The 15,969-nt window shown below is 45.0% G+C and overlaps 1 protein-coding gene across 1 annotated transcript; it reads left to right on the top strand.

Annotated features, from left to right (window-relative positions):
• Positions 1–4,771: 4,771 nt before the first annotated feature.
• Positions 4,772–15,489, top strand: LOC123483108 (TBC1 domain family member 23-like). The gene is made up of 2 exons (XM_045212596.1): positions 4,772–5,103; positions 15,207–15,489. Exons 1-2 carry the CDS (start codon positions 4,934–4,936, stop codon positions 15,289–15,291), a joined length of 255 nt encoding a protein of 84 aa, XP_045068531.1. The 5' UTR covers positions 4,772–4,933; the 3' UTR covers positions 15,292–15,489.
• The last annotated feature ends 480 nt before the right edge of the window (positions 15,490–15,969 follow it).

The following is a 15,969-nucleotide window of genomic DNA, read 5'->3' as shown; positions in this document are numbered from 1 at the left end:
ATAGAACATTTGTGGCCAACTGAAAATCGTTGCGAGCAAGGAGGCCTACAAACCTGACTCTTACACCCACTCTGTCAGAGGAATGCCAAAATTCACCCATTTTGTGGGAGCTTGTGAGCTACCACGTTTGACCCAATTAAACAATTTAAAGGCAATGCTACCAAATACTAATTGAGTTATGTAGACTTCTGACACCTGGGAATTATAAAGAATTCTAAAAGAAATCATTCTCTCTACTATTATTCTAACATTTCACATTCTTAAAATAAAGTGGTGATCTACTGCTAACGGAATTTTTATAGTGTTAAATGTCAGGAATTGTGAAAACTTTGTAAATATATTTGGCTAAGGTTTATGTAAGCTTCAACTGTAGGCATGATTTAGCTTATTCAGCGTTCATAATTAATTATCATATCGTTTGGTGCATGCTGTACCACCAATACTTCAGGCTTCTTCTCTCTAAGTTAACCTTGAAACGAGTATTATTTCAGTCTCAAAACAAGGTTCTTCGCGTACTGCCCAATTGCAGATACTGATAGTGAGATTCGTTCAATCATCACTTGCATAACACAGAAATTGGTTATTAGAAAAGCACAAACATACTTTTCTACCCATTCCTCCCTCAATGTTTAATATATCATTTTTATTTTTATTCTTTTTCGATTATTCTTCATACTATCAAATAATGCAATTCTTCTCTGCTAAATAACTAGTTACCCTTCCCATTTGGCATAGCCAATCTAACATAAGGACAACTCAGGTATGCTATTCTGTTCTTCTAAATTAAATTAGTTTCATATCATACATATATTTTTTGGTTTTTATTTTTAACTTTTTAAAATGCAGATGTTCCAAGGTTTGCATCAGTGGTTTCTATGTGTGGAAGACAGGAGTCCTAAATGTGTTTTATGTTAATTAGGTCTTTCTGACGGCAGTTATTTGCTTACGTCTCCCGGCTGACGAAATTCATCTCCACCCCTACTCACCCTAGTTCGTGGTTCCCAATGTGGTGGGGTCACTGTCCGGCCGGGGTCCCTCTCCCTGATTGTCTTACTCAACAGACAACTCAGTTGGTGGATCAAAAGCAGCAACTATTGGGAACCCCTGCACTAGTTGACCTAACTATTGATCTAGTTTTAACTCTATGCTTCCTCTCTCTCTGTCTGTCTGTTCATTACAGCTCCTCCTGTCATATTTAAACATCCAGGCGTATCAACAAGCCCGCTAGCACCATGTTTCCCTGTAATGAGGTCAAGGAGACCGACACATGTTCCCCAGGTGAGTTACCTGTTACAATAGACATGTTCCCCAGGTGGGTTACCTGTTCACAATAACATGTTCCCCAGTTGAGTTACTGTTACAATGCTGTTCCCCAGGTGGTTTGCCTGTTACAATAACTATGTTCCCCAGGTGAGTTACCTGTTACAATATTTCCCCAGGTGAGTTACCTGTTACAATGAGAGCTATGTTCCCCAGGTGAGTTACCTGTTACAATGAACATTTCCCCTATTACCTGTTACAATGGACATGTTCCCCAGTTGATTACCTGTTACAATCCTTTCCCAGTGTTACCTGTTCATGTTCCCCAGGTTTCCTATTACAATAAACATGTTCCCCAGGTGAGTTACCTTTACAATACACTTTCCCAGGTGGTTACCTGTTACATAGAACTGTTCCCCAGTTGAGTTCTTTACAATAGAGACTGTTCCCCAGGTGGTTACCTGTTACAATAGAACATGTTCCCCAGGTGGAGGTTCACCTGTTACAATAGAACATGTTCCCCAGGTGAGTTATCTATTACAATGGGAGACATGTTCCCCAGGTGGGTTATGTTACAATAGAACATTTCCCCGTGAGTTCCTTTAATGCATGTTTCCCCAGTGACTTACCTGTTACAATAACCACATATTCCCCAGGTGAGTTACCTGTTACAATAGAGACATGTTCCCCAGGTGGTTACCTGTTACAATGAGACATGTTCCCCAGGTGAGTTACCTGTTACAATAAACATGTTCCGGTGTTACCTTTACAATAAACATGTTCCCCAGGTGAGTTACCTGTTACAATAGACATTTCCCCAGGTGAGTTACCTGTTACAATGAGACATGTTCCCCAGGTGGTTACCTGTTCACAATACCTGTTCCCCAGGTGAGTTACCTGTTAATGAGACTATATTCCCCAGGTGAGTTACCTGTTACAATTATTCCCAGGTGGGTTACTGTTGCAATGGCCATGTTCCCCAGGTGGGTTACCTGTTACAATAGGCATGTTCCCCAGGTGAGTTACCTGTTACAATGGAGACATATTCCCCAGGTGGTTACCTGTTCCAATAACACATATTCCCCCAGGTGGTTACCTGTTACAATAGAACATGTTCCCCAGGTGAGTTACTGTTACATAGAGACATATTCCCCAGGTGAGTTACCTGTTACAATAAACACATATTCCCCAGGTGAGTTACCTGTTACAGTAGGGCATGTTCCCCAGGTGATTACTGTTACGGACACATGTTCCCCAGGTGAGTTACCTGTTACAATAGAGACATGTTCCCCCAGGTGATTACCTGTTACAATAACATGTTCCCCGGTATTACCTTACATGCATGTTCCCCCAGGTGAGTTCCTGTTACAATAGGACATGTTCCCCAGGTGAGTTACCTGTTACAATAGAGACATGTTCCCCAGGTGAGTTACCTGTTACAATAGACTGTTCCCCAGGTGAGTTACCCTGTTACAATAGAGACATGTTCCCCAGGTGAGTTACCTGTTACAATAGAGACATGTTCCCCAGGTGAGTTACCTGTTACAATAAACACATGTTCCCCAGGTGAGTTACCTGTTACAATAGAGACATGTTCCCCCAGGTGAGTTACCTGTTACAATAGAGACATGTTCCCCAGGTGAGTTACCTGTTACAATAAACACATATTCCCCAGGTGAGTTACCTATTACAATAGAAACATATTCCCCAGGTGAGTTACCTGTTACAATAGAGACATGTTCCCCCAGGTGAGTTACCTGTTACAATAGAAACATGTTCCCCCAGGTGAGTTACCTGTTACAATAGAGACATGTTCCCCAGGTGAGTTACCTGTTACAATAGACACATGTTCCCCAGGTGAGTTACCTGTTACAATAGAGACATGTTCCCCAGGTGAGTTACCTGTTACAATAGAGACATGTTCCCCAGGTGAGTTACCTGTTACAATAAACACATATTCCCCAGGTGAGTTACCTGTTACAATAGAGACATGTTCCCCAGGTGAGTTACCTGTTACAAGAGAGACATGTTCCCCAGGTGAGTTACCTGTTACAATAGAGACATGTTCCCCAGGTGAGTTACCTGTTACAATAGAGACATGTTCCCCAGGTGAGTTACCTGTTACAATAGAGACATGTTCCCCAGGTGAGTTACCTGTTACAATAGAGACATGTTCCCCAGGTGAGTTACCTGTTACAATAGAGACATATTCCCCAGGTGAGTTACCTGTTACAATAAACACATATTCCCCAGGTGAGTTACCTGTTACAATAGAGACATGTTCCCCAGGTGAGTTACCTGTTACAATAGAGACATGTTCCCCAGGTGAGTTACCTGTTACAATAAACTATTCCCCAGGTGAGTTACCTGTTACAATAAACACATATTCCCCAGGTGGGTTACCTGTTACAATGAGAACTGTTCCCCAGGTGGGTTACTGTTACAATGGACCTATTCCCCAGGTGGTTCCTGTTACAATCATATTCCCCATTGAGTTACCTGTTCCAATAAACATGTTCCCCTGTTACTGTTACAATGACATGTTCCCCAGGTGAGTTACCTGTTACAATAAGACTGTTCCCCAGGTGAGTTACCTGTTCATACATGTTCCCCAGGTAGTTACCTGTTACAATAGAGACATGTTCCCCAGGTGGGTTACCTGTTACAATAGACCATTTCCCCAGGTGAGTTACCTGTTACAATAGAGACATGTTTCCCCAGGTGAGTTACCTGTTACAATAGAGACATGTTCCCCAAGGTGAGTTACCTGTTACAATAGAGACATGTTCCCCAGGTGAGTTACCTGTTACAATAGAGACATGTTCCCCAGGTGAGTTACCTGTTACAATAGAGACATGTTCCCCAGGTGAGTTACCTGTTACAATAGAGACATGTTCCCCAGGTGAGTTACCTGTTACAATAGAGACATGTTCCCCAGATGAGTTACCTGTTACAATAGAGACATGTTCCCCAGGTCAGTTACCTGTTACAATGAGACATATTCCCCAGGTGAGTTACCTGTTACAATAAACACATATTCCCCAGGTGAGTTACCTGTTACAATAGAGACATGTTCCCCAGGTGAGTTACCTGTTACAATAGAGACATGTTCCCCAGGTGAGTTACCTGTTACAATAGAGACATATTCCCCAGGTGAGTTACCTGTTACAATAAACACATATTCCCCAGGTGAGTTACCTGTTACAATAGAGACATGTTCCCCAGGTGAGTTACCTGTTACAATAGAGACATGTCCCCCAGGTGAGTTACCTGTTACAATAGAGACATGCTCCCCAGGTGAGGCCAGTTAACTGTAAAGCGCTTTGTGACAACTGCTGATGTAAAAAGGGCTTAGTAAAAAAAATCATTAGATTAGATTTGATTGTAAGGCCATCAACAGTGCTGCATAGTCAGTGAGATATGGTCAGGAGACAGCCCTCTACGTAGAGAGAGAGAGAGAACTCATCCATAGCAGTTTGATGACGCCATTACCAGTTTCTTATTTATATTGTCTTGTCTATTGTATGTTTTAGTACATGAACCCAGAAAGATTATCCCTGATCCGCTAATGGTTACCTTCATTAATTAGATGAACTAACATGCAACATTGTTCCTGTTTCTAATGTAATATGGTTCCTGTTTCACCAGTCACCTGCTGATCACAGCGACCCACATGTACTGTCTGAGGGAGATCGCGTCCAGGAAGGGTTTTGCCTATATCCAGTCCAGACAGGCCCTCAACAGCGTGGTCAAGATCACCTCCAAGAAGAAACACCCAGAACTCATCACCTTCAAGTTCGGCAACAGCAACACTGCTGGAATAGAGATTTCTGCTGTGGAGAGGTACTGACTAACTGATCGTATGGGTACTGTCTCTCTCTCGGACTCGTCTAACAGTCTCTGGTACCTCTGTGCTATCAGTCTAACAGTCTCTGTGCTATCAGTCTAACAGTCTCTGTGCTATCAGTCTAACAGTCTCTGTGCTATCAGTCTAACAGTCTCTGTGCTATCAGTCTAACAGTCTCTGTGCTATCAGTCTAACAGTCTCTGGTCCCTCTGTGCTATCAGTCTAACAGTCTCTGGGCTATCAGTCTAACAGTCTCTGGGCTATCAGTCTAACAGTCTCTGGGCTATCAGTCTAACAGTCTCTGGGCTATCAGTCTAACAGTCTCTGTGCTGTCGGTCTAACAGTCTCTGTGCTATCAGTCTAACAGTCTCTGGTCCCTCTGTGCTATCAGTCTAACAGTCTCTGTGCTATCAGTCTAACAGTCTCTGTGCTATCAGTCTAACAGTCTCTGGGCTATCAGTCTAACACTCTGGTCCCTATGTGCTATCAGTCTATCAGTCTAACAGTCTCTGTGCTATCAGTCTATCAGTCTAACAGTCTCTGTGCTATCAGTCTAACAGTCTCTGTGCTATCAGTCTAACAGTCTCTGTGCTATCAGTCTAACAGTCTCTGTGCTATCAGTCTAACAGTCTCTGGTCCCTCTGTGCTATCAGTCTAACAGTCTCTGGGCTATCAGTCTAACAGTCTCTGGGCTATCAGTCTAACAGTCTCTGGGCTATCAGTCTAACAGTCTCTGGGCTATCAGTCTAACAGTCTCTGTGCTGTCGGTCTAACAGTCTCTGTGCTATCAGTCTAACAGTCTCTGGTCCCTCTGTGCTATCAGTCTAACAGTCTCTGTGCTATCAGTCTAACAGTCTCTGTGCTATCAGTCCTAACAGTCTCTGGGCTATCAGTCCCCAACACTCTGGTCCTATGTGCTATCAGTCTATCAGTCTAACAGTCTTGTCTGTCGTCTATCAGTCTAACGTCTCTGTGCTATCAGTCTAACAGTCTCTGTGCTATCAGTCTAACGTCTCTATGCTATCGTCTAACAGTCTCTGTGCTATCAGTCTAACAGTCTCTGGTCCCTCTGTGCTATCAGTCTAACAGTCTCTGGGCTATCAGTCTAACAGTCTCTGGGCTATCAGTCTAACAGTCTCTGGGCTATCAGTCTAACAGTCTCTGGGCTATCAGTCTAACAGTCTCTGTGCTGTCGGTCTAACAGTCTCTGTGCTATCAGTCTAACAGTCTCTGGTCCCTCTGTGCTATCAGTCTAACAGTCTCTGTGCTATCAGTCTAACAGTCTCTGGGCTATCAGTCTAACACTCTGGTCCCTCTGTGCTATCAGTCTAACAGTCTCTGTGCTATCAGTCTAACAGTCTCTGTGCTGTCAGTCTAACAGTCTCTGTGCTATCAGTCTAACAGTCTCTGTGCTGTCAGTCTAACAGTCTCTGTGCTATCAGTCTAACAGTCTCTGTGCTATCAGTCTCTGGTCCCTCTGTGCTATCAGTCTAACAGTCTCTGTGCTATCAGTCTAACAGTCTCTGCTATCAGTCTCTGGTCCCTCTGTGATATCAGTCTAACAGTCTCTGGGCTATCAATCGAACAGTCTCTGGGCTATCAGTCGAACAGTCTCTGTGCTGTCAGTCTAACAGTCTCTGTGCTATCAGTCTAACAGTCTCTGTGCTATCAGTCTAACAGTCTCTGTGCTATCAGTCTAACAGTCTCTGTGCTATCAGTCTAACAGTCTCTGGTCCCTCTGTGCTATCAGTCTAACAGTCTCTGGGCTATCAGTCTAACAGTCTCTGGGCTATCAGTCTAACAGTCTCTGTGCTATCAGTCTAACAGTCTCTGTGCTATCAGTCTAACAGTCTCTGGTCCCTCTGTGCTATCAGTCTAACAGTATCTGTGCTATCAGTCTAACAGTCTCTTGTGCTATCAGTCTCTCAGTCTCTGGTCCCTCTGTGCTATCAGTCCCCAAGTCTCGGGCTATCAGTCTAACCGTCTCTGGGCTATCAGTCGAACAGTCTCTGTGCTGTCAGTCTAACAGTCTCTGTGCTATCAGTCTAACAGTCTCTGGTCCCTCTGTGCTATCAGTCTAACAGTCTCACAGTCTCTGTGCTATCAGTCTCACAGTCTCTGTGCTATCAGTCTAACAGTCTCTGTGCTATCAGTCTAACAGTCTCTGTGCTATCAGTCTAACAGTCTCTGGTCCCTCTGTGCTATCAGTCTAACAGTCTCTGGGCTATCAGTCTAACAGTCTCTGTGCTATCAGTCTAACAGTCTCTGTGCTATCAGTCTAACAGTCTCTGTGCTATCAGTCTAACCGTCTCTGGTCCCTCTGTGCTATCAGTCTAACAGTCTCTGGGCTATCAGTCTAACAGTCTCTGTGCTATCAGTCTAACAGTCTCTGTGCTATCAGTCTATCAGTCTCTGGTCCCTCTGTGCTATCAGTCTAACAGTCTCACAGTCTCTGGGCTATCAGTCTAACAGTCTCTGTGCTATCAGTCTAACAGTCTCTGGGCTATCAGTCTAACAGTCTCTGTGCTATCAGTCTAACAGTCTCTGTGCTATCAGTCTAACAGTCTCTGTGCTATCAGTCTAACAGTCTCTGGGCTATCAGTCTAACAGTCTCTGTGCTATCAGTCTAACAGTCTCTAGTCCCTCTGTGCTATCAGTCTAACAGTCTATGGGCTATCAGTCTAACAGTCTCTGTGCTATCAGTCTAACAGTCTCTGTGCTATCAGTCTAACAGTCTCTGGTCCCTCTGTGCTATCAGTCTAACAGTCTCTGGGCTATCAGTCTAACAGTCTCTGTGCTATCAGTCTAACAGTCTCTAGTCCCTCTGTGCTATCAGTCTAACAGTCTCTGGGCTATCAGTCTAACAGTCTCTGTGCTATCAGTCTAACAGTCTCTAGTCCCTCTGCTATCAGTCTAACAGTCTCTGTGCTATCAGTCTAACAGTCTCTGGGCTATCAGTCTAACAGTCTCTGGGCTATCAGTCTAACAGTCTCTGTGCTGTCAGTCTAACAGTCTATGTGCTATCAGTCTAACAGTCTCTGTGCTATCAGTCTAACAGTCTCTGGGCTATCAGTCTAACAGTCTCTGTGCTATCAGTCTAACAGTCTCTAGTCCCTCTGTGCTATCAGTCTAACAGTCTCTGGGCTATCAGTCTAACAGTCTCTGTGCTATCAGTCTAACAGTCTCTAGTCCCTCTGCTATCAGTCTAACAGTCTCTGTGCTATCAGTCTAACAGTCTCTGGGCTATCAGTCTAACAGTCTCTGGGCTATCAGTCTAACAGTCTCTGTGCTGTCAGTCTAACAGTCTCTGTGCTATCAGTCTAACAGTCTCTGGGCTATCAGTCTAACAGTCTCTGGGCTATCAGTGTAACAGTCTCTGTGCTGTCAGTCTAACAGTCTCTGTGCTGTCAGTATAACAGTATCTGTGCTGTCAGTCTAACAGTCTCTGGTCCATCTGTGCTATATGTCTAACAGTCTCACAGTCTCTGGGCTATCAGTCTAACAGTCTCTGTGCTATCAGTCTAACAGTCTCTGGGCTATCAGTCTAACAGTCTCTGTGCTATCAGTCTAACAGTCTCTGTGCTATCAGTCTAACAGTCTCTGTGCTATCAGTCTAACAGTCTCTGTGCTATCAGTCTAACAGTCTCTGGGCTATCAGTCTAACAGTCTCTGTGCTATCAGTCTAACAGTCTCTAGTCCCTCTGTGCTATCAGTCTAACAGTCTCTGGGCTATCAGTCTAACAGTCTCTGTGCTATCAGTCTAACAGTCTCTAGTCCCTCTGTGCTATCAGTCTAACAGTCTCTGTGCTATCAGTCTAACAGTCTCTGTGCTATCAGTCTAACAGTATCTGTGCTATCAGTCTAACAGTCTCTGTGCTATCAGTCTAACAGTCTCTGTGCTATCAGTCTAACAGTCTCTAGTCCCTCTGTGCTGTCAGTCTAACAGTCTCTGTGCTATCAGTCTAACAGTATCTGGTCCCTCTGTGCTATCAGTCTAACAGTCTCTGGGCTATCAGTCGAACAGTCTCTGGGCTATCAGTCGAACAGTTTCTGTGCTGTCAGTCTAACAGTCTCTGTGCTATCAGTCTAACAGTCTCTGTGCTATCAGTCTAACAGTCTCTGTGCTATCAGTCTAACAGTCTCTAGTCCCTCTGTGCTATCAGTCTAACAGTCTCTGGGCTATCAGTCTAACAGTCTCTGTGCTATCAGTCTAACAGTCTCTAGTCCCTCTGTGCTATCAGTCTAACAGTCTCTGTGCTATCAGTCTAACAGTCTCTGTGCTATCAGTCTAACAGTATCTGTGCTATCAGTCTAACAGTCTCTGTGCTATCAGTCTAACAGTCTCTGTGCTATCAGTCTAACAGTCTCTAGTCCCTCTGTGCTGTCAGTCTAACAGTCTCTGTGCTATCAGTCTAACAGTATCTGGTCCCTCTGTGTTATCAGTCTAACAGTCTCTGGGCTATCAGTCGAACAGTCTCTGGGCTATCAGTCGAACAGTTTCTGTGCTGTCAGTCTAACAGTCTCTGTGCTATCAGTCTAACAGTCTCTGTGCTATCAGTCTAACAGTCTCTGTGCTATCAGTCTATCAGTCTCTGGTCCCTCTGTGCTATCAGTCTAACAGTCTCTGGGCTATCAGTCTAACAGTATCTGTGCTATCAGTCTAACAGTCTCTGGTCCCTCTGTGCTATCAGTCTAACAGTCTCTGGGCTATCAGTCTAACAGTCTCTGGGCTATCAGTCTAACAGTCTCTGTGCTATCAGTCTAACAGTCTCTGGTCCCTCTGTGCTATCAGTCTAACAGTATCTGTGCTATCAGTCTAACAGTCTCTGTGCTATCAGTCTATCAGTCTCTGGTCCCTCTGTGCTATCAGTCTAACAGTCTCTGGGCTATCAGTCTAACAGTATCTGTGCTATCAGTCTAACAGTCTCTGGTCCCTCTGTGCTATCAGTCTAACAGTCTCTGGGCTATCAGTCTAACAGTCTCTGGGCTATCAGTCTAACAGTCTCTGTGCTATCAGTCTAACAGTCTCTGTGCTATCAGTCTAACAGTCTCTGGTCCCTCTGTGCTATCAGTCTAACAGTATCTGTGCTATCAGTCTAACAGTCTCTGTGCTATCAGTCTATCAGTCTCTGGTCCCTCTGTGCTATCAGTCTAACAGTCTCTGGGCTATCAGTCTAACCGTCTCTGGGCTATCAGTCGAACAGTCTCTGTGCTGTCAGTCTAACAGTCTCTGTGCTATCAGTCTAACAGTCTCTGGTCCTCTTGTGCTATCAGTCTAACAGTCTCTGTGCTATCAGTCTAACAGTCTTTGTGCTATCAGTCTATCAGTCTCTGGTCCCTCTGTGCTATCAGTCTAACAGTCTCACAGTCTCTGTGCTATCAGTCTAACAGTCTCTGTGCTATCAGTCTAACAGTCTCTGTGCTATCAGTCTAACAGTCTCTGGGCTATCAGTCTAACAGTCTCTGTGCTATCAGTCTAACAGTCTCTGTGCTATCAGTCTAACAGTCTCTGTGCTATCAGTCTAACAGTCTCTGGTCCCTCTGTGCTATCAGTCTAACAGTCTCTGGTCCCTCTGCGCTATCAGTCTAACAGTCTCTGTGCTGTCAGTCTAACAGTCTCTGTGCTATCAGTCTAACAGTCTCTGGTCCCTCTGTGCTATCAGTCTAACAGTCTCTGGGCTATCAGTCTAACAGTCTCTGGGCTATCAGTCTAACAGTCTCTGTGCTATCAGTATAACAGTCTCTGTGCTGTCAGTCTAACAGTCTCTGTGCTATCAGTCTAACAGTCTCTGGTCCATCTGTGCTATCAGTCTAACAGTCTCACAGTCTCTGGGCTATCAGTCTAGCAGTCTCTGTGCTATCAGTCTAACAGTCTCTGGGCTATCAGTCTAACAGTCTCTGTGCTATCAGTCTAACAGTCTCTGTGCTATCAGTCTAACAGTCTATGTGCTATCAGTCTAACAGTCTCTGTGCTATCAGTCTAACAGTCTCTGGGCTATCAGTCTAACAGTCTCTGTGCTATCAGTCTAACAGTCTCTAGTCCCTCTGTGCTATCAGTCTAACAGTCTCTGGGCTATCAGTCTAACAGTCTCTGTGCTATCAGTCTAACAGTCTCTAGTCCCTCTGCTATCAGTCTAACAGTCTCTGTGCTGTCAGTCTAACAGTCTCTGTGCTATCAGTCTAACAGTCTCTGGGCTATCAGTCTAACAGTCTCTGGGCTATCAGTCTAACAGTCTCTGTGCTATCAGTCTAACAGTCTCTAGTCCCTCTGTGCTATCAGTCTAACAGTCTCTGTGCTATCAGTCTAACAGTCTCTGTGCTATCAGTCTAACAGTCTCTGGGCTATCAGTCTAACAGTCTCTGGGCTATCAGTCTAACAGTCTCTGTGCTATCAGTCTAACAGTCTCTGTGCTGTCAGTCTATCAGTCTCTGGTCCCTCTGTGCTATCAGTCTAACAGTCTCTGTGCTATCAGTCTAACAGTCTCTGTGCTATCAGTCTAACAGTCTCTGTGCTATCAGTCTAACAGTCTCTGGGCTATCAGTCTAACAGTCTCTGTGCTATCAGTCTAACAGTCTCTGTGCTGTCAGTCTAACAGTCTCTGTGCTATCAGTCTAACAGTCTCTGGTCCCTCTGTGCTATCAGTCTAACAGTCTCTGTGCTATCAGTCTAACAGTCTCTGTGCTATCAGTCTAACACTCTGGTCCCTCTGGACTATCAGTCTAACAGTCTATGGGGCCTCTGTGCTGTCAGTCTTACCATCTCTGGGCTATCAGTCTAACAGTATCTGTGCTATCAGTGTTTAACAGTCTCTGTGCTGTCAGACTAACAGTCTCTGTGCTGTCAGTCTAATAGTCTCTGGTCCCTCTGTGCTATCAGTCTAACCGTCTCTGGGCTATCAGTCTAACCATCTCTGGGCTATCAGTCTAACAGTATCTGTGCTATCAGTGTTTAACAGTCTCTGTGCTGTCAGACTAACAGTCTCTGTGCTGTCAGTCTAATAGTCTCTGGTCCCTCTGTGCTATCAGTCTAACAGTCTCTGGGCTATCAGTCTAACAGTATCTGTGCTATCAGTCTAACAGTCTCTGGTCCCTCTGTGCTATCAGTCTAACAGTCTCTGGGCTATCAGTCTAACAGTCTCTGGGCTATCAGTCTAACAGTCTCTGTGCTATCAGTCTAACAGTCTCTGTGCTATCAGTCTAACAGTCTCTGGTCCCTCTGTGCTATCAGTCTAACAGTATCTGTGCTATCAGTCTAACAGTCTCTGTGCTATCAGTCTATCAGTCTCTGGTCCCTCTGTGCTATCAGTCTAACAGTCTCTGGGCTATCAGTCTAACCGTCTCTGGGCTATCAGTCGAACAGTCTCTGTGCTGTCAGTCTAACAGTCTCTGTGCTATCAGTCTAACAGTCTCTGGTCCCTCTGTGCTATCAGTCTAACAGTCTCTGTGCTATCAGTCTAACAGTCTTTGTGCTATCAGTCTATCAGTCTCTGGTCCCTCTGTGCTATCAGTCTAACAGTCTCACAGTCTCTGTGCTATCAGTCTAACAGTCTCTGTGCTATCAGTCTAACAGTCTCTGTGCTATCAGTCTAACAGTCTCTGGGCTATCAGTCTAACAGTCTCTGTGCTATCAGTCTAACAGTCTCTGTGCTATCTCTAACAGTCTCTGTGCTATCAGTCCTAACAGTCTCTGGTCCCTCTGTGCTATCAGTCTAACAGTCTCTGGTCCCTCTGCGCTATCAGTCTAACAGTCTCTGTGCTGTCAGTCTAACAGTCTCTGTGCTATCAGTCTAACAGTCTCTGGTCCCTCTGTGCTATCAGTCTAACAGTCTCTGGGCTATCAGTCTAACAGTCTCTGGGCTATCAGTCTAACAGTCTCTGTGCTATCAGTATAACAGTCTCTGTGCTGTCAGTCTAACAGTCTCTGTGCTATCAGTCTAACAGTCTCTGGTCCATCTGTGCTATCAGTCTAACAGTCTCACAGTCTCTGGGCTATCAGTCTAGCAGTCTCTGTGCTATCAGTCTAACAGTCTCTGGGCTATCAGTCTAACAGTCTCTGTGCTATCAGTCTAACAGTCTCTGTGCTATCAGTCTAACAGTCTATGTGCTATCAGTCTAACAGTCTCTGTGCTATCAGTCTAACAGTCTCTGGGCTATCAGTCTAACAGTCTCTGTGCTATCAGTCTAACAGTCTCTAGTCCCTCTGTGCTATCAGTCTAACAGTCTCTGGGCTATCAGTCTAACAGTCTCTGTGCTATCAGTCTAACAGTCTCTAGTCCCTCTGCTATCAGTCTAACAGTCTCTGTGCTATCAGTCTAACAGTCTCTGGGCTATCAGTCTAACAGTCTCTGGGCTATCAGTCTAACAGTCTCTGTGCTGTCAGTCTAACAGTCTCTGTGCTATCAGTCTAACAGTCTCTGGGCTATCAGTCTAACAGTCTCTGGGCTATCAGTCTAACAGTCTCTGTGCTATCAGTCTAACAGTCTCTAGTCCCTCTGTGCTATCAGTCTAACAGTCTCTGTGCTATCAGTCTAACAGTCTCTGTGCTATCAGTCTAACAGTCTCTGGGCTATCAGTCTAACAGTCTCTGGGCTATCAGTCTAACAGTCTCTGTGCTATCAGTCTAACAGTCTCTGTGCTGTCAGTCTATCAGTCTCTGGTCCCTCTGTGCTATCAGTCTAACAGTCTCTGTGCTATCAGTCTAACAGTCTCTGTGCTATCAGTCTAACAGTCTCTGGGCTATCAGTCTAACAGTCTCTGTGCTATCAGTCTAACAGTCTCTGTGCTGTCAGTCTAACAGTCTCTGTGCTATCAGTCTAACAGTCTCTGGTCCCTCTGTGCTATCAGTCTAACAGTCTCTGTGCTATCAGTCTAACAGTCTCTGTGCTATCAGTCTAACACTCTGGTCCCTCTGGACTATCAGTCTAACAGTCTATGGGGCCTCTGTGCTGTCAGTCTTACCATCTCTGGGCTATCAGTCTAACAGTATCTGTGCTTATCAGTGTTTAACAGTCTCTGTGCTGTCAGACTAACAGTCTCCTGTGCTGTCAGTCTAATAGTCTCTGGTCCCTCTGTGCTATCAGTCTAACCGTCTCTGGGCTATCAGTCTAACCATCTCTGGGCTATCAGTCTAACAGTCTCTGTGCTAACAGTCTATGGGGCCTCTGTGCTGTCAATCTAACCATCTCTGGGCTATCAGTCTAACAGTCTCTGTGCTATCAGTCTTTAACAGTCTCTGTGCTGTCAGACTAACAGTCTCTGTGCTGTCAGACTAACAGTCTCTCGGCTATCAGTCTAACAGTCTCTGGGCTATCAGTCTAACCATCTCTGGGCTATCAGTCTAACAGTCTTTGTGCTATCAGTCTTTAACAGTCTCTGTGCTGTCAGACTAACAGTCTCTGTGCTGTCAGACTAACAGTCTCTGGTCCCTCTGTGCTATCAGTCTAACAGTCTTTGTGCTATCAGTCTTTAACAGTCTCTGTGCTGTCAGTCTAACAGTCTCTGTGCTATCAGTCTAACAGTCTCTGGTCCCTCTGTGCTATCAGTCTAACAGTCTCTGGGCTATCAGTCTAACAGTCTCTGGGCTATCAGTCTATCAGTCTCTGGTCCCTCTGTGCTATCAGTCTAACAGTCTCTGCGCTATCAGTCTAACAGTCTCTGTGCTATCAGTCTAACAGTCTATGGGGCCTCTGTGCTGTCAGTCTAACCATCTTTGTGCTATCAGTCTAACAGTCTCTGTGCTGTCAGGCTAACAGTCTCTGTGCTGTCAGTCTTAACAGTCTCTGTGCTATCAGTCTAACAGTCTCTGTGCTGTCAGGCTAACAGTCTCTGTGCTGTCAGTCTTAACAGTCTCTGTGCTGTCAGTCTTAACAGTCTCTGTGCTGTCAGTCTTAACAGTCTCTGTGCTGTCAGTTTAATAGTCTCTGTGCTGTCAGTGTTAACAGTCTCTGTGCTGTCAGTCTTAACAGTCTCTGTGCTGTCTGTCTGTCTTAACAATCTCTGTGCTGTCAGTGTTAAATCTCTGTGTTATCAGTCTAACAGTCTCTGTGCTATCAGTCTAACAGTCTCTGTGCTGTTCCTCTCCTCCTCTCTCTTTCTGCAGGTATCTAATCCCCAACGCGGGCGACGCAACCAAGGCCATCAAACAGCAGATCATGAAGGTTCTGGATGCCCTGGAGAGTTCCTAGAGACAGACAGAGATACATGAGAGCCCCCCCAGCTGGCCGGAAGGGGAACTGCAGGGAGGGAAGACGTCTGTGTGTCTGTCAGCTGAGGGCAGGGTGCTCTCTCTTTCTATTTATATATATCTCTCCCTTTCTCTCTGTCCTCCTCCTCTTTCCAGCCAGGCGAGGACCAGGACAGATCCAGTGTTGACTGACTGTTAACCCCTCCTGTCTGTGGGGCTGAGGTGTCGTCTCTCTCCCACCCTGGTTGCTCGGAGGACCTGAGGGACTGACTGACTGACTGTGACTGAGTCCCAAACAGCACCCTATTCCCTATATAGTCCTTTCGGGCCTGGTCAAGAGTAGTGCACTATATAGGGAATAGGGTGCCATTTGGGATGCATCCTGACTGTGTGGAGAGAGACTGAGATGCTCCTTATTCACCATCCTGGTCTCCTCATCCTGACTGACATACAGTGCCTTCGGAAAGTATTCAGACCCCTTGACTCTTTCCACATTTTCTTACGTTACAGAATTATTCTAAAATGGATTAAATTGTTTTTTCCCGTCATCAATCTGCACACAATACCCCATAATGACAAAGCAAAAACAGGTAGTTAGACATTTTTGCAAATTAATAAAAATAATTCAATTGAAATGTCACATTTACATAAGTATGCTGACCCTTTACTCAGTACTTTG

Source organism: Coregonus clupeaformis, unplaced genomic scaffold (assembly GCF_020615455.1).
Source record: "Coregonus clupeaformis isolate EN_2021a unplaced genomic scaffold, ASM2061545v1 scaf0028, whole genome shotgun sequence".
In the NCBI taxonomy this organism is placed as follows: Eukaryota; Metazoa; Chordata; class Actinopteri; order Salmoniformes; family Salmonidae; genus Coregonus; species Coregonus clupeaformis.
The sequence above is the reverse complement of the archived record's forward strand: the minus strand, read 5'-3'. Positions and strand labels throughout refer to the sequence as shown.

Coding starts and splice junctions, on each gene's coding strand:
- LOC123483108 (XM_045212596.1), top strand. CDS start 4,934: ATGTACTGTCTGAGGGAGATCGCGTCCAGGAAGGGTTTTGCCTATATC. Junction 5,104..15,206: donor GAGATTTCTGCTGTGGAGAG/GTACTGACTAAC, acceptor CTCTTTCTGCAG/GTATCTAATCCCCAACGCGG.